Source organism: Pristiophorus japonicus, unplaced genomic scaffold, assembly GCF_044704955.1.
Source record: "Pristiophorus japonicus isolate sPriJap1 unplaced genomic scaffold, sPriJap1.hap1 HAP1_SCAFFOLD_471, whole genome shotgun sequence".
In the NCBI taxonomy this organism is placed as follows: Eukaryota; Metazoa; Chordata; class Chondrichthyes; family Pristiophoridae; genus Pristiophorus; species Pristiophorus japonicus.
In genome coordinates this window covers 114065-129804 of record NW_027254376.1, presented here as the reverse complement: position 1 = coordinate 129804, position 15740 = coordinate 114065, and the positions used below count along the sequence as shown (strand labels likewise).

Sequence of the window (15740 nt, the reverse complement as noted above, 5' to 3'; positions counted from 1 at the left end):
GGTTATGGGGAGCGGGCGGGGAAGTGGAGCTGAGTCCATGATTGGATCAGCCAAGATCGTATCAAATGGCGGAGCAGGCTCGAGGGGCCGTATGGCCTACTCCTGTTCCTATTTCTTATGTTCTTATGAAGGTGTGCAATGAAGGTTCAGCAGACTGATTCCTGGGATGGGGGGATTGTCCTATGAGGAGAGATTGAGTAGACTAGGCCGATATTCTCTAGAATTTAGAAGAATGAGAAGTGATCTCATTGAAAGATACAACATTCTTACAGGGCTTGACAGCGTAGATGCAGGGAGAATGCAGGGCTGGGGAGTCTAGAACCAGGGGTCACAGTCTCAGAATATGGGGTTGGCCATTTATGACTAGATGAGGAGAAATCTCTTCACTCAGAGGGTGGTGAATCTTTGGAATTCTCTGCCCCAGAGGGCTGTGGAGGCTCAGTTGTTGAGTATATTCAGGACACAGATCGATAGATTTTTGGATATTAAGGGAATCAAGAGATATGGGGATGGGGCGGGAAAGTGGAGTTAAGGTCGAAGATCAGCCGTGATCTTATTGAATGGTGGAGCAGGCTCGAGGGGCCGAATGGCGACTCCTGCTTCAGTTCTTATGTTCTTAGAAGGGAATCCAAAAGTCTTCTATAGGTATTTAAATAGTAAACGGGGAGTAAGAGGAGGGGTGGGGCCGATTAGGGGCCAAAAAGGAGACCTACGCATGGAGGCAGAGGATACGGCTGAGGTACCAAATGAGCACTTTGCCTCTGTCTTCACCGAGGAAGAAGATGCTGCCATCGACACAGTGAAAGAGGAGGTAGTTGGGATACTGGATGGAATAAAAATTGATAAAGAGGAGATACTAGAAAGGCTGGCTGTACTTAGTTACCACAAGTAGATAAGTTACCAGGAGTGGATAGGCTGGCATCCTACGATACTGAGGGAGATAAGGGTGGAAATTGCGGAGGTACTAGTCATAATCTTCCAAACCTCCTTGGATATGGGTGTGGTGCCAGAGGACTGGAGAATTGTAAATGTTACACCCTTGTTCAAATAAGGGTGAAAGGATAAACCCAGCAACTACAGGCCGGTCAGTTTAACCTCAGTAGTGGAGAAGCTTTTAGAAACAATAATCAGGGACAAAATGAACAGTTACTTGGACAAGTGTGGATTAATTAAGGAAAGGCAGCACGGATTTGTTAAAGGCAAATCGTGTTTATTGATTGAGTTATTTAATGAGGCAACAGTGAGGGTTAATGATGGCAACACGGTTGATGTGGTGAACATGGACTTTCAAAAGGCGTTCAATAAAGTGCCACTAATAGGCTCCCCCATATACTTGTCCAGCCTCCCCTTAAATACATCGATACTATTCGCCTCAACCCCTCCCTGTGGCAGCGAGTTCCACATTCTCACCGCTCTCTGGGAAAAGAAGTTTCTCCTGAATTCCCCGTTGGATTTATTGGTGACGATCTTATATTGATGGCCTCTAGTTATGGTCTTCCCCACAAGTGGAAACATTCTCTCTGTATCCACTCGATCAAAACTTTTCATCATTTTAAAGACCTCTATTACATCACCCCTCAGCCTTCTTTTTTCAAGAGAAGAGAGACCCAGCCTGTTCATCCTTTCCTGATATGTATACCCTCGCATTTCTGGTATCATCCTTGTAAATCTTCTCTGCACCCGCTCCATGATCTTGATGAATTGCGGAGCAGGCTCGAGGGGCCAGGTAACCTACTCCAGCTCCTATTTCTTATGTTGTTATGAAGCCTCCCTCTTTGCCATGCCTTCTGTCACCTCCTCTTACTTGGCTTCTGTTTCTGAGCCAGCCCACTGTCAGAAACACAGTGGGACATTACATTACATGAAGCTCGCTGTACACCTGCACGGTGCTGTTGAATTCCTTATAGCTCACGGCACCTGTGGAGCTGATTGGTACGGTGGAAGAGTGTTAGTGGAGTAGTAAGCCAGCGGCCTGGACAAATAATCCAGAGACGTGAGTTCAAATTCCATCACGGCAGCTGGGGAATTTAAATTCAGTTAATTGAATATAGAATTGGAATTATAAAGTTAGTATCAGTCATGGTGACTATGATTGTCAGAAAACCCCATCTGGTCCACTAATGCCCTTTAGGGACGGAAATATGCCGCCCTTACCCGGTCTGGCCTATAGGTGACTCCAGACCCACAGCAATGTGGTTGATTCTTAACTGCCCTCTGAAATGGCCCAGCGAGCCACTCAGTTGTACCAAACCACGAAGACAAAGTCAGCACTGTGGGAGCACCTTCACCACACGGACTGCAGCGGTTCAAGAAGGCGGCTCACCACCACCTTCTCAAGGGGCAATTAGGGATGGGCAATAAATGCCGGCCATGCCATGAATGAATAAAAAAATGAGCTCTGCTACTTTACAGGGCAACACGGTGATCACAGTAAGTTGGAAGGAAGGAAGGAAAGACGTGCATTTCTATAGCGCCTTTCACAACCACTAGATGTCCCAAAGCGCTTTACAGCCAATGAAATACTTTTGAAGTGCAGTCACTGTTATAATGTAGGAAATGCGGCAACGGCGGCCAATTTGCGCACAGCAAGCTCCCACACACAGCAATGTGATAATGACCAGATAATCTGTTTTAGTGATGTTGATTGAGGGATAATTATTGACCAGGAGACCGGGGAGAACTCCCCTGCTCGTCCACCCGAGAGAGCAGTTTAACATGATATCCGAAAGACAACACCTCCGACAGTGCCGCACTCCCTCAGTAGAGTGTCAGCCTAGATTTTTGAGCTCAACTCTGACTCAGAGGCGAGGGTGGCAGTGTGAGCTGTGAGGAGGACGCTAAAAGGCTGCAGGGTGACTTGGACAGGTTAGGTGAGTGGGCAAATGCATGGCAGATGCAGTATAATGTGGATAAATGTGAGGTTATTCACCTTGGTGGCAAAAACAGGAAGGCAAATTATCTGAATGGTGACAGATTAGGAAAAGGGGAGGTGCAACGAGACCTGGGTGTCATGGTACATCAGTCATTGAAGGTTGGCATGCAGGTACAGCAGGCGGTTAAGAAAGCAAATGGCATGTTGGCCTTCATAGTGAGATGATTTGAGTATAGGAGCAGGGAGGTCTTAGTACAGTTGTACAGGGCCTTGGTGAGACCACACCTGGAGTATTGTGTACAGTTTTGGTCTCCTAATCTGAGGAAGGACATTCTTGCTATTGAGGGAGTGCAGCGAAGGTTCACCAGACTGATTCCCGGGATGGCAGGACCGACATATGAAGAAAGACTGGATCGACTAGGCTTGTATTCACTGGAGTTCAGAAGAGTGAGAGGGGATCTCATAAAAACATATAAAATTCTGACGGGATTGGACAGGTTAGATGCAGGAAGAATGTTCCCAATGTTGGGGAAGTCCAGAACCAGGGGTCACAGTCTAAGGATAAGGGGTAAGCCATTTAGGACCGAGATGAGGAGAAACTTCTTCACTGAGAGAATTGTGAACCTCTGGAATTCTCTACCACAGAAAGTTGTTGAGGCCAGTTCATTGGATATATTCAAAAGGGAGTTAGATGTGGCCCTTACGGCTAAAGGGATCAAGGGGTATGGAGAGAAAGCAGGAAAGGGGTACTGAGGTGAATGATCAGCCATGATCTTATTGAATGGTGGTGCAGGCTCGAAGGGCCAAATGGCCTACTCCTGCATCTATTTTCCATGTTTCTATGGCTGACACGACCATTTGAATATTTACTGACTTCAAAAATGATCCCACTTTCCCCTGGCTGGAGAGGGGGCAGGTGGAGTACATTGTAGACTGACCCCCTGCTCGATAGATGTCGGATTGGGCTTGGTGGTGTTGCCCTCTATGGGGGACTATCGCACTGTCGCCCACACCGGGTCTTGAGTCACACGGGTGAGGTATTGAAGTGTGGCTAATGCCAGTGCAATCGTTGCCCAGTACGGGTCAGCGTCTTGAGGCAAAATAAAAATACTCATTGCAGGAAATAACCACAAACAAAATCCCTTGGTCTGGTGACTGAAGAGGAAAGGTTTGGTCTCTTGTGAAGCATTACGTGGGCTGCCGCAGCTGCTGGAGGTGTCTGTGTGTCCGGTGATGACCTCCTTACCTAGAGGGACAATCAGGAAACGAATGTAGTTCAGCCAGTCGGGTGTCTTGTTCGCCAATTGCTCTACAAAGAACCTCAGGATGGTGCTGAGGAAGCTCTGGTCTCCAGCCACTGCCACCTTGACCGGGGGAGGCATCTGTGAGTTGCAGTTACAGCTGGAAGGAGACAAGAAGATGGGAGGTGAAAAGGAATCCTCTGCCAGCTCCGTATTTCAACATCACACGGTGCTAAAGTGCGCAGGCCACATTCAATCGACGGTCTGCTTGGCCTCAGTCAGGGTGGAAGCTGGGGGGGGGGGTGGGGACAGGGAGGTGGGAGGTGGCATGAAATAGCCAGTGTGCAAAACTGTCACCGTTCATGTTTTAAGTTGGAATGTGAGTGTATATGTGTGTGTACAAGGGGTGGGGGGGTGTTGGTGGTCAAGGGAGGGCAGGACTGAGCTGGGCTGTCGATTAGCATGAAAACCCTCGCTGTCTAGCTTCACACATGCAGAATGGTGACTGGGAGGAGATGGTCTCACGGGGTACTGGCATAAATGGGAGCTGTAGCTCAGTGTGAATCGACACCTTCAGGGGAGGAGGGCAAAAAAGGAGAGAATGGGAAAGTAATGTCAGAGAGCCGTGGGAGGAAGCACGTGGGTATTAAGCTGGCCACACGCACTGTCGCCACACCAACATTTAATCAGCAGCCACAGTGAGTAACCTGCAGCTCAGGAGCGAGGTCGGGAGAGGAGCGGCACTGGTGGGCACCCAGCGGTCAATGTCCCTGGCATGGCCTCTCCTCTTCAAATCAGCCCAGGTCTCAGGAACCTGCACTGAGCTGGGCTAAGCCCAGTGCGAAGGTCTTTGACTTTATCCTCTGGACCTTTGTGATATTCCAGCTGGCATGTCTCAAGGGATGGTCAGTACGTCCCTGGGCAGTGTGTGACCATACCCACAGGGTACCGATACTCACAGTACGTCCCTGGGCAGTGTGTGACCACACAGGGTACTGATACTCACAGTATGTCCCTGGGCAGTGTGTGACCATACCCACAGGGTACTGATACTCACCGTATGTCCCTGGGCAGTATGTGACCATACCCACAGGGTACTGATACTCACAGTATGTCCCTGGGCAGTATGTGACCATACCCACAGGGTACTGATACTCACCGTATGTCCCTGGGCAGTGTGTGACCACACAGGGTACCGATACTCACAGTATGTCCCTGGGCAGTGTGTGACCATACCCACAGGGTACCGATACTCACAGTATGTCCCTGGGCAGTATGTGACCATACCCACAGGGTACTGATACTCACAGTACGTCCCTGGGCAGTGTGTGACCATACCCACAGGGTACTGATACTCACAGTATGTCCCTGGGCAGTATGTGACCATACCCACAGGGTACTGATACTCACAGTATGTCCCTGGGCAGTATGTGACCATACCCACAGGGTACCGATACTCACCGTATGTCCCTGGGCAGTGTGTGACCATACCCACAGGGTACCGATACTCACAGTATGTCCCTGGGCAGTGTGTGACCATACCCACAGGGTACTGATACTCACAGTACGTCCCTGGGCAGTGTGTGACCACACAGGGTACTGATACTCACAGTATGTCCCTGGGCAGTGTGTGACCATACCCACAGGGTACTGATACTCACAGTATGTCCCTGGGCAGTGTGTGACCACACAGGGTACTGATACTCACCGTATGTCCCTGGGCAGTATGTGACCATACCCACAGGGTACTGATACTCACAGTACGTCCCTGGGCAGTGTGTGACCATACCCACAGGGTACTGATACTCACAGTATGTCCCTGGGCAGTGTGTGACCATACCCACAGGGTACCGATACTCACAGTATGTCCCTGGGCAGTGTGTGACCATACCCACAGGGTACTGATACTCACAGTATGTCCCTGGGCAGTGTGTGACCATACCCACAGGGTACTGATACTCACAGTATGTCCCTGGGCAGTGTGTGACCATACCCACAGGGTACTGATACTCACCGTATGACCCTGGGCAGTGTGTGACCATACCCACAGGGTACCGATACTCACAGTATGTCCCTGGGCAGTGTGTGACCATACCCACAGGGTACTGATACTCACAGTATGTCCCTGGGCAGTGTGTGACCATACCCACAGGGTACTGATACTCACAGTATGTCCCTGGGCAGTGTGTGACCATACCCACAGGGTACTGATACTCACAGTATGTCCCTGGGCAGTGTGTGACCATACCCACAGGGTACTGATACTCACCGTATGTCCCTGGGCAGTGTGTGACCATACCCACAGGGTACTGATACTCACAGTATGTCCCTGGGCAGTGTGTGACCACACAGGGTACTGATACTCACAGTATGTCCCTGGGCAGTGTGTGACCATACCCACAGGGTACTGATACTCACAGTATGTCCCTGGGCAGTGTGTGACCATACCCACAGGGTACTGATACTCACAGTATGTCCCTGGGCAGTGTGTGACCATACCCACAGGGTACTGATACTCACCGTATGTCCCTGGGCAGTGTGTGACCATACCCACAGGGTACTGATACTCACAGTATGTCCCTGGGCAGTGTGTGACCACACAGGGTACTGATACTCACAGTATGTCCCTGGGCAGTGTGTGACCATACCCACAGGGTACCGATACTCACAGTATGTCCCTGGGCAGTGTGTGACCACACAGGGTACTGATACTCACAGTATGTCCCTGGGCAGTGTGTGATCATACCCACAGGGTACTGATACTCACAGTATGTCCCTGGGCAGTGTGTGACCACACAGGGTACTGATACTCACCGTATGACCCTGGGCAGTGTGTGACCATACCCACAGGGTACTGATACTCACCGTATGACCCTGGGCAGTGTGTGACCATACCCACAGGGTACTGATACTCACAGTATGTCCCTGGGCAGTGTGTGACCACACAGGGTACTGATACTCACCGTATGACCCTGGGCAGTGTGTGACCATACCCACAGGGTATCGATACTCACAGTATGTCCCTGGGCAGTATGTGACCATACCCACAGGGTACTGATACTCACCGTATGACCCTGGGCAGTGTGTGACCATACCCACAGGGTACTGATACTCACAGTATGTCCCTGGGCAGTGTGTGACCACACAGGGTACCGATACTCACAGTATGTCCCTGGGCAGTGTGTGACCATACCCACAGGGTACTGATACTCACAGTATGTCCCTGGGCAGTGTGTGACCATACCCACAGGGTACTGATACTCACAGTATGTCCCTGGGCAGTGTGTGACCATACCCACAGGGTATCGATACTCACCGTATGACCCTGGGCAGTTTGTGACCATACTCGCCGTATGTCCCTGGGCAGTTTGTGACCATACCCACAGGGTATCGATACTCACAGTACATCAACTGAGACTCTGTCTTTGACATGAGTGTCCTTGACTCCATCCCACAGCATGCTACCCGTCACCACCACAGCATAAGTCCTGCCCTGCATGAGACTGAAAAGGCCATCTGACAACTGAAAAACTAGACCTCAGTAGCAGACGGAATCCCCGCTGAAGTACTAATGCATGGCGGAGAAGTACTCTTGGCTCGAATGCCTGGCGTCATCTCTCTTATCTGGAAGGAGGAGAGCATGCCAAGGGATCTCAGAGACGCCGTAATCATGACCATCTTCAAGAAAGGTGCCAAGTCCGACTGCGGTAGTTACAGAGGAGTTTCCCTGCTGTCTGCCGCAGGGAAAATCATCGCAAGAATCCTCCTCAATCATCTTCGCCCTGTGGCTGAAGACCTCCTCCCAGGGTCACAATGCGGATTCCGCCTACTAAGGGGCACAATGGACATGATCTTCACCACACGACAAATCCAAGAAAAATGTAGGGAACAGCATCAACGTCTGTACATGGCCGCCTCTGCCCTCACAAAGGCCTTCGACGGTCAACCGCGAGGGGTTATGTAGCGTCCTTCCCGAATTCGACTGTCCTCAAAAATTTGTCATCATCCTCTGCCTGCTTCACGATGACATGCAAGCCGGGATCCTGACCAACGGATCCACCACAGAGCCAATACAAGTGCAGACCGGGGTCAAGCAAGGCTGCACCATCGACCCATCGTTCTTCTCAATCTTCCTCGCTGCAATGCTTCATCTCACCTTTAACAAGCTCCTCGCTGGAGTGGAGTTAATCTACAGGACAAGCGGGAAATTGTTCAACCTCCGTCACCTCCAGTCCAGATCCAAGGTTGCTCCAACCTCTGGCGTTGAATTACAATATGCAGAGGACGCTTGCGTTTGGGCACACTCGGAGGCCGAACTCCAAACCGCCGTTGACCACCCTCACTGAAGCGTACGAGAGTCTGGGCCTCACATTAAACATCAGTCAGACAAAGGCCCTCTACCAACCTGCCCCCACCACACAGTACTGCTGCCTGGTTATCAAGATCCACGATGAGACCTTGGACAATGGGGACCGCTTCCCATACTGTGAGAGCCTACTATCACAGCAAGGGCAGCCATCGATGACAATGTCCAACACAGCCTTCAGTTGCCAGTGCACCCTTCGGTCGCCTGAGGAAAAGAGTGTTCGAAGACCAGGACCTCAAACCTGGCACCGAGCTCATGGTCTACAGAGCAGTGGTGCTGCCCGCCCTCCTATATGCTTCAGAGACATGGACTATGTACAGCAGGCACCTCAAAGCACCGGAGAAGTACCACCAACGCTGTCTCTGCAAAATCTTGCAAATCCACTGGCAGGATAGGTGCACTAACGTCAGCGTTCTCTCTCAGGCCTTCATCCCCAGCATCGAAGTATTGGCCACGCTTGACCAGCTCTGGTGGATGGGACACATTGTCCACAGGCCCGTGCTAGATTCCCGAAACAAGCACTCTACTCCGAGGCAGGCGAGTCCCAGGTGGGCAGAGAAAACGTTTCAATGACACCCTCAAAGCCTCCTTGAAAAATGCAACATTCCCACCGGCACTTGGGAATCCCTGGCCCCAGAACCGCCCAAAGTGGAGGAGGAGCATCTGAGAAGGCGGCGAACATCTCGAGTCTCTTTGCCGGGAGCAGGTGGAAGCCAAGAGCAAACAGCGGAAGAAGCTTCCGGCAACCCAGGCCCCCCCCACCCACCCATCCCTCCAACCACCATCTGCCCCACCTGTGACAGAGACTGTAGGTCCCACATTGGACTCATCAGTCACCTGAGAACTCAGGTTAGTGTGGACTCCGGGGGACTGCCTCAGAAGAAAAGATCCCTGGGAAGCCTGTGACCAGGCTCACAAGGCAAGGCGTGCTAACAAGAGACTGGTGCTCACCATCTCACCGTACATCCCCGCAGGGCAGCATTGCAGCGAGTTGTTGTGATCGGGAACGCGCTGCCAGAAAGGGCGGTGGAAGCAGATTCAACAGTAACTTTCAAAAGAAGAATTGGATAAATATCTGATAGGAAACATTTGCAGGGTTATAGGGAAAGGGCAGGGGAGTAGGATTAATTGGACAGCTCTTTCAAAGAGGCACAGGCTGAGTGGGCTGAATGGCCTCCTTCTGTGCCGTATCATTCTATAAACCGAGCCGCTCTGTCCAAACGGTGTTTTCCCAGCTCCTCCTGCAGTCCCAAAGGAGCGAGTAACCCTCTGCTACATCGCTCATTCTCCAATCTGACTGACTATTTTCTGCACAACACAGGGGGCACTGAGGTATAGCGACTGCAAGGGGATCATCACTTTGGACTGATCAATCAGCTTTTTGATGAGGCTGCATATAGTGACACATGTCCCAGCCAGAATGGAGATGATTGGGTAACTCCCTGTCAGTCCCGCCTGGAGACCGCATTGCTGTAAGTGATGTTACGTGCATCATTTGTCTGCAACTATCCTCCACTCACTGCAACCTGCTGGAGAAAGCATCCTGTTTTTATCAGCAGAGGTTGCTTTAGCTTTGGTCATCAATTCTGTTGCTATAGTTCGTAGAGACTCTGTTTAAATAGACTCTATTTTCTGAGTAAATAGATTCCATTCGCTGTTTGAATATAAGAACTAGGAACAGGAGTCGGCCATTCAGCTCCACCATTCAATGAGATCATGGCTGATGTTCAATCTTCTACAAAGGCATACAAAGTGGCCAAAACTAGTGGGAGGACAGAAGACTGGGAAGCTTTTAAAAGCCAGCAAAGAATGATTAAAAAAATGATTAAGAAAGGGAAGCTAGACGATGAAAGTAAACTAGCACAAAATATAAAAACAAATAGCAAGAGTTTCTGTAGGTATATAAAAATGAACAGAGTGGCTCAAGTAAATGTTAGTCCCTTAGAGGACGAGATCGGGGAATTAGTAATGGGGAACATGGAGATGGCAGAAACTTTGAACAAATATTTTGTATCAGTCTTTACGGTAGAGGACACTAACAATATCCCGCAGTGGATAGTCAAGGGGCTATAGGGGAGAGGAGGAACTTAACACAATCACAATCACTCAGGAGGTGGTACTCAGTAAGATAATGGGACTAAAGGCAGATAAATCCCCTGGACCTGATGGCTTGCATCCGAGGGTCTTCAGAGAAGTAGCAGATGGGATTGTGGATGCATTGGTTGTAATTTACCAAAATTCCCTGGATTCTGGGGAGGTCCCAGCAGATTGGAAAACCGCAAATGTAACGCCCCAATTTAAAAAAGGAGGCAGACAAAAAGCAGGAAACTATAGACCAGTTAGCCTAACATTTGTGGTTGGGAAAATGTTGGTGTCCATTATTAAAGAAGCAGTAGCAGGACATTTGGAAAAGCAAAATTCGGTCAGGCAGAGTCAGCATGGATTTATGAAGGGGAAGTCATGTTTGACAAATTTGCTGGAGTTCTTTGAGGATGTAACGAACAGGGTGGATAAAGGGGAACCAGTGGATGTGGTGTATTTGGATTTCCAGAAGGCATTTGACAAGGTGCCACATAAAAGATTACTGCACAAGATAAAAGTTCATGTGGTTGGGGGTAATATATTAGCATGGATAGAGGATTGGCTAACGAACAGAAAACAGAGAGTCGGGATAAATGGTTCATTCTCTGGTTGGCAACCAGTAACTAGTGGGGTGCCGCAGGGATCAGTGCTGGGACCCCAACTATTTACAATCTATATTAACGACTTGGAAGAAGGGACTGAGTGTAACGTAGCCAAGTTTGCTGATGAAACAAAGATGGGAGAGAAAGCAATGTGTGAGGAGGACACAAAAAATCTGCAAAAGGACATAGACAAGCTAAGTGAGTGGGCAAAAATTTGGCAGATGGAGTATAATGTTGGAGAGGATTAATTAGCAATCTCATTGTGTGAGGCCCCTTGGGGAAGAGTGACCATAATATGGTGGAATTCTACATTAGGATGGAGAATGAAACAGTTAATTCAGAGACCATGGTCCAGAACTTAAAGAAGGGTAACTTTGAAGGTATGAGGCGTGAATTGGCTAGGATAGATTGGCGAATGATACTTAAGGGGTTGACAATGGATGGGCAATGGCAGACATTTAGAGATCGCATGGATAAACTACAACAATTGTACATCCCTGTCTGGCGTAAAAATAAAAAAGAGAAGGTGGCTCAACCGTGGCTATCAAGGGAAATCAGGGATAGTATTAAAGCCAAGGAAGTGGCATACAAATTGGCCAGAAATAGCAGTGAACCCGGGGACTGGGAGAAATTTAGAACTCAGCAGAGGAGGACAAAGGGTTTGATTAGGGCAGGGAAAATAGAGTACGAGAGGAAGCTTGCAGGGAACATTAAAATGGACTGCAAAAGCTTCTATAGATATGTAAAGAGACAAAGGTTAGTAAAGACAAACGTAGGTCCCCTGCAGTCAGAATCAGGGGAAGTCATAACTGGGAACAAAGAAATGGCAGACCAATTGAACAAGTACTTTGGTTCGGTATTCACGAAGGAGGACACAAACAACCTTCCGGATAAAAAAGGGGTCAGAGGGTCTAGTAAGAAGGAGGAACTGCGGGAAACCTTTATTAGTAGGAAAATTATGTTGGGGAAATTGATTGGATTGAAGGCCGATAAATCCCCAGGGCCTGATGGTCTGTATTCAAGAGTACTTAAGGAGGTGGCCTTGGAAATAGCGGATGCATTGACAGTCATTTTCCAACATTCCATTGACTCTGGATCAGTTCCTATGGTGTGGAGGGTAGCCAATGTAACCTCACTTTTTAAAAAAGGAGGGAGAGAGAAAACAGGGAATTATAGACCGGTCAGCCTGACCTCAGTAGTGGGTAAAATGATGGAATCAATTATTAAGGATGTCATAGCAGCACATTTGGAAAGAGGTGACATGATAGGTCCAAGTCAGCATGGATTTGTGAAAGGGAAATCATGCTTGACAAAACTTCTGGAATTTTTTGAGGATGTTTCCAGTAGGTTGGACAAGGGGGAACCAGTTGATGTGGTGTATTTGGACTTTCATAAGGCTTTCGACAAGGTCCCACACAAGAGATTAATGTGCAAAGTTAAAGCACATGGGATTGGGGGTAGTGTGCTGACGTGGATTGAGAACTGGTTGTCAGACAGGAAGCAAAGAGTAGGAGTAAATGGGTACTTTTCAGAATGGCAGGCAGTGACTAGTGGGGTACCGCAAGGTTCTGTGCTGGGGCCCCAGCTGTTTACATTGTACATTAATGATTTGGACGAGGGGATTAAATGTAGTATCTCCAAATTTGCGGATGACACTAAGTTGGGTGGCAGTGTGAGCTGCGAGGAGGATGCTATGAGGCTGCAGAGTGACTTGGATAGGTTAGGTGAGTGGGCAAATGCATGGCAGATGAAGTATAATGTGGATAAATGTGAGGTTATCCACTTTGGTGGTAAAAATAGAGAGACAGACTATTATCTGAATGGTGACAGATTAGGAAAAGGGAAGGTGCAACGAGACCTGGGTATCATGGTACATCAGTCATTGAAGGTTGGCATGCAGGTACAGCAGGCGGTTAAGAAAGCAAATGGCATGTTGGCCTTCATAGCGAGGGGATTTGAGTACAGGGGCAGGGAGGTGTTGCTACAGTTATACAGGGCCTTGGTGAGGCCACACCTGGAGTATTGTGTACAGTTTTGGTCTCCTAACTTGAGGAAGGACATTCTTGCTATTGAGGGAGTGCAGCGAAGATTCACCAGACTGATTCCCGGGATGGTGGGACTGACCTATCAAGAAAGACTGGATCAACTGGGCTTGTATTCACTGGAGTTCAGAAGAATGAGAGGGGACCTCATAGAAACGTTTAAAATTCTGACGGGTTTAGACAGGTTAGATGCAGGAAGAATGTTCCCAATGTTGGGGAAGTCCAGAACCAGGGGTCACAGTCTAAGGATAAGGGGTAAGCCATTTAGGACCGAGATGAGGAGAAACTTCTTCACCCAGAGAGTGGTGAACCTGTGGAATTCTCTACCACATAAAGTTGTTGAGGCCAATTCACTAAATATATTCAAAAGGGAGTTAGATGAAGTCCTTACTACTAGGGGGATCAAGGGGTATGGCGAGAAAGCAGGAAGGGGGTACTGAAGTTGCATGTTCAGCCATGAATTCATTGAATGGTGGTGCAGGCTAGAAGGGCCGAATGACCTACTCCTGCACCTATTTTCTATGTTTCTATGTTTCTATAAAAGTGTGAGGTCATGCACTTTCGCAGAAAAAAATCAAAGAGCAAGTTAAATGGAGAAAGATTGCAAAGTGCTGCAGTACAGCGGGACCTGGGGGTACTTGTGCATGAAACACACAAGGATAGTATGCAGGTACAGCAAGTGATCAGGAAGGCCGATGGAATCTTGGCCTTTGTTGCAAAGGGGATGGAAAGCAGGGAAGTCTTGCTACAGTTATACAGGGTATTGGTGAGGCCACATCTGGAATACTGCGTGCAGTTTTGGTTTCCATATTTACGAAAGGATACACGTGCTTGGAGGCAGTTCATAGAAACATAGAAAATAGGTGCAGGAGTCGGCCATTCGGCCCCTCGAGCCTGCACCACCATTCAATAAGATCATGGCTGATCATTCCCTCAGTACCCTTTCCTGCTTTCTCTCCATACCCCTTGATCCCCTTAGCCATAAGGGCCATATCTAACTCCCTCTTGAACATATCCAGTGAACTGGCATCAACAACTCTCTGCGGCAGGGAATTCCACAGGTTAACAACTCTCTGAGTGAAGAAGTTTCTCCTCATCTCAGTCCTAAATGGCTTACCCCTTATCCTTAGACTGTGACCCCTGGTTCTGGACATCCCAAACATCGGGAACATTCTTCCCGCATCTAACCTGTCCAATCCCGTCAGAATTTTATATGTTTCTATGAGATCCCCTCTCATCCTTCTAAACTCCAGTGAATAAAGGCCCAGTTGATCCAGTCCCTCCTCATATGACAGTCCAGCCATCCCAGCAATCAGTCTGGTGAACCTTCGCTGCACTCCCTCAATAGCAAGAATGTCCTTCCTCAGATTAGGAGACAAAAACTGAACACAATACTCTAGGTGAGGCCTCACCAAGGCCCTGTACAACTGCAGCAAGACCTCCCTGCTCCGATAGTCAAATCCTCTCGCTATGAAGGCCAACATACCATTTGCCTTCTTCACCACCTGCTGTACCTGTATGCCAACTTTCAGTGACCGATGAACCATGACACCCAGGTCTCGTTGCACCTTCCCTTTTCCTAATCTGCCGCCATTCATATAATATTCTGCCTTCGTGTTTTTGCCCCCAAAATGGATAACCTCACATTTATCCACATTATATTGCATCTACCATGCATTTGCCCACTCACCTAACCTGTCCAAGTCACCCTGCAGCCTCTTAGCATCCCCCTCACAGCTCACACCGCCACCCAGTTTAGTGTCATCTGCAAACTTGGAGATATTACACTCAATTCCTTCATCCAAATCATTGATGTATATTGTAAAGAGCTGGGGTTCCCAGCACTGAGCCCTGCGGCACTCCACTAGTCACTGCCTGCCATTCTGAAAAGGACCCGTTTATCCCGACTCTCTGCTTCCTGTCTGCCAACCAGTTCTCTATCCACATCAGTACATTACCCCCAATACCATGAGCTTTGATTTTGCACACCAATCTCTTGTGTGGGACCTTGTCAAAAGCCTTTTGAAAGTCCTAATACACCACATCCACTGGTTCTCCCTTGTCCACTCTGCTAGGTACATCCTCAAAAAATTCCAGAAGATTTGTCAAGCATGATTTCCCTTTCATAAATCCATGCTGACTTGGACCGATCCTGTCACTGCTTTCCAAATGCGCTGCTATTACATCCTTAATAATTGATTCCAACATTTTCCCCACTACTGATGTCAGGCTGACCGGTCTATAATTACCCGCTTTCTCTCTCCCTCCTTTTTTAAAAATTGAGGTTACATTAGCTACCCTCCAGTCCATAGGAACTGATCCAGAGTCGATAGACTGCTGGAAAATGATCACCAATGCATCCACTATTTCTCGGGCCACTTCCTTAAGTACTCTGGGATGCAGGCTATCAGGCCCCAGGGATTTATTGGCCTTCAATCCCATCAATTTCCCGAACACAATTTCCTGCCTAATAAGGATATCCTTCAGTTCCTCCTTCTCACTAGACCCACTGTCCCGTAGCACATTCGGAAGGTT

At 48.6% G+C, this 15740-nt stretch overlaps 1 protein-coding gene across 1 annotated transcript in view; it reads right to left on the bottom strand.

Moving 5' to 3' along the window:
• Positions 1-15740, bottom strand: part of LOC139252633 (phosphofurin acidic cluster sorting protein 2-like) — a 469430-nt gene that overhangs the window by 355074 nt on the left and 98616 nt on the right. Inside the window, exon 12 of the mRNA XM_070873440.1 lies at positions 4119-4273. Within this exon, the coding sequence (XP_070729541.1) occupies positions 4119-4273 (155 nt within the window). The remainder of the gene's footprint in view (positions 1-4118; positions 4274-15740) is intronic.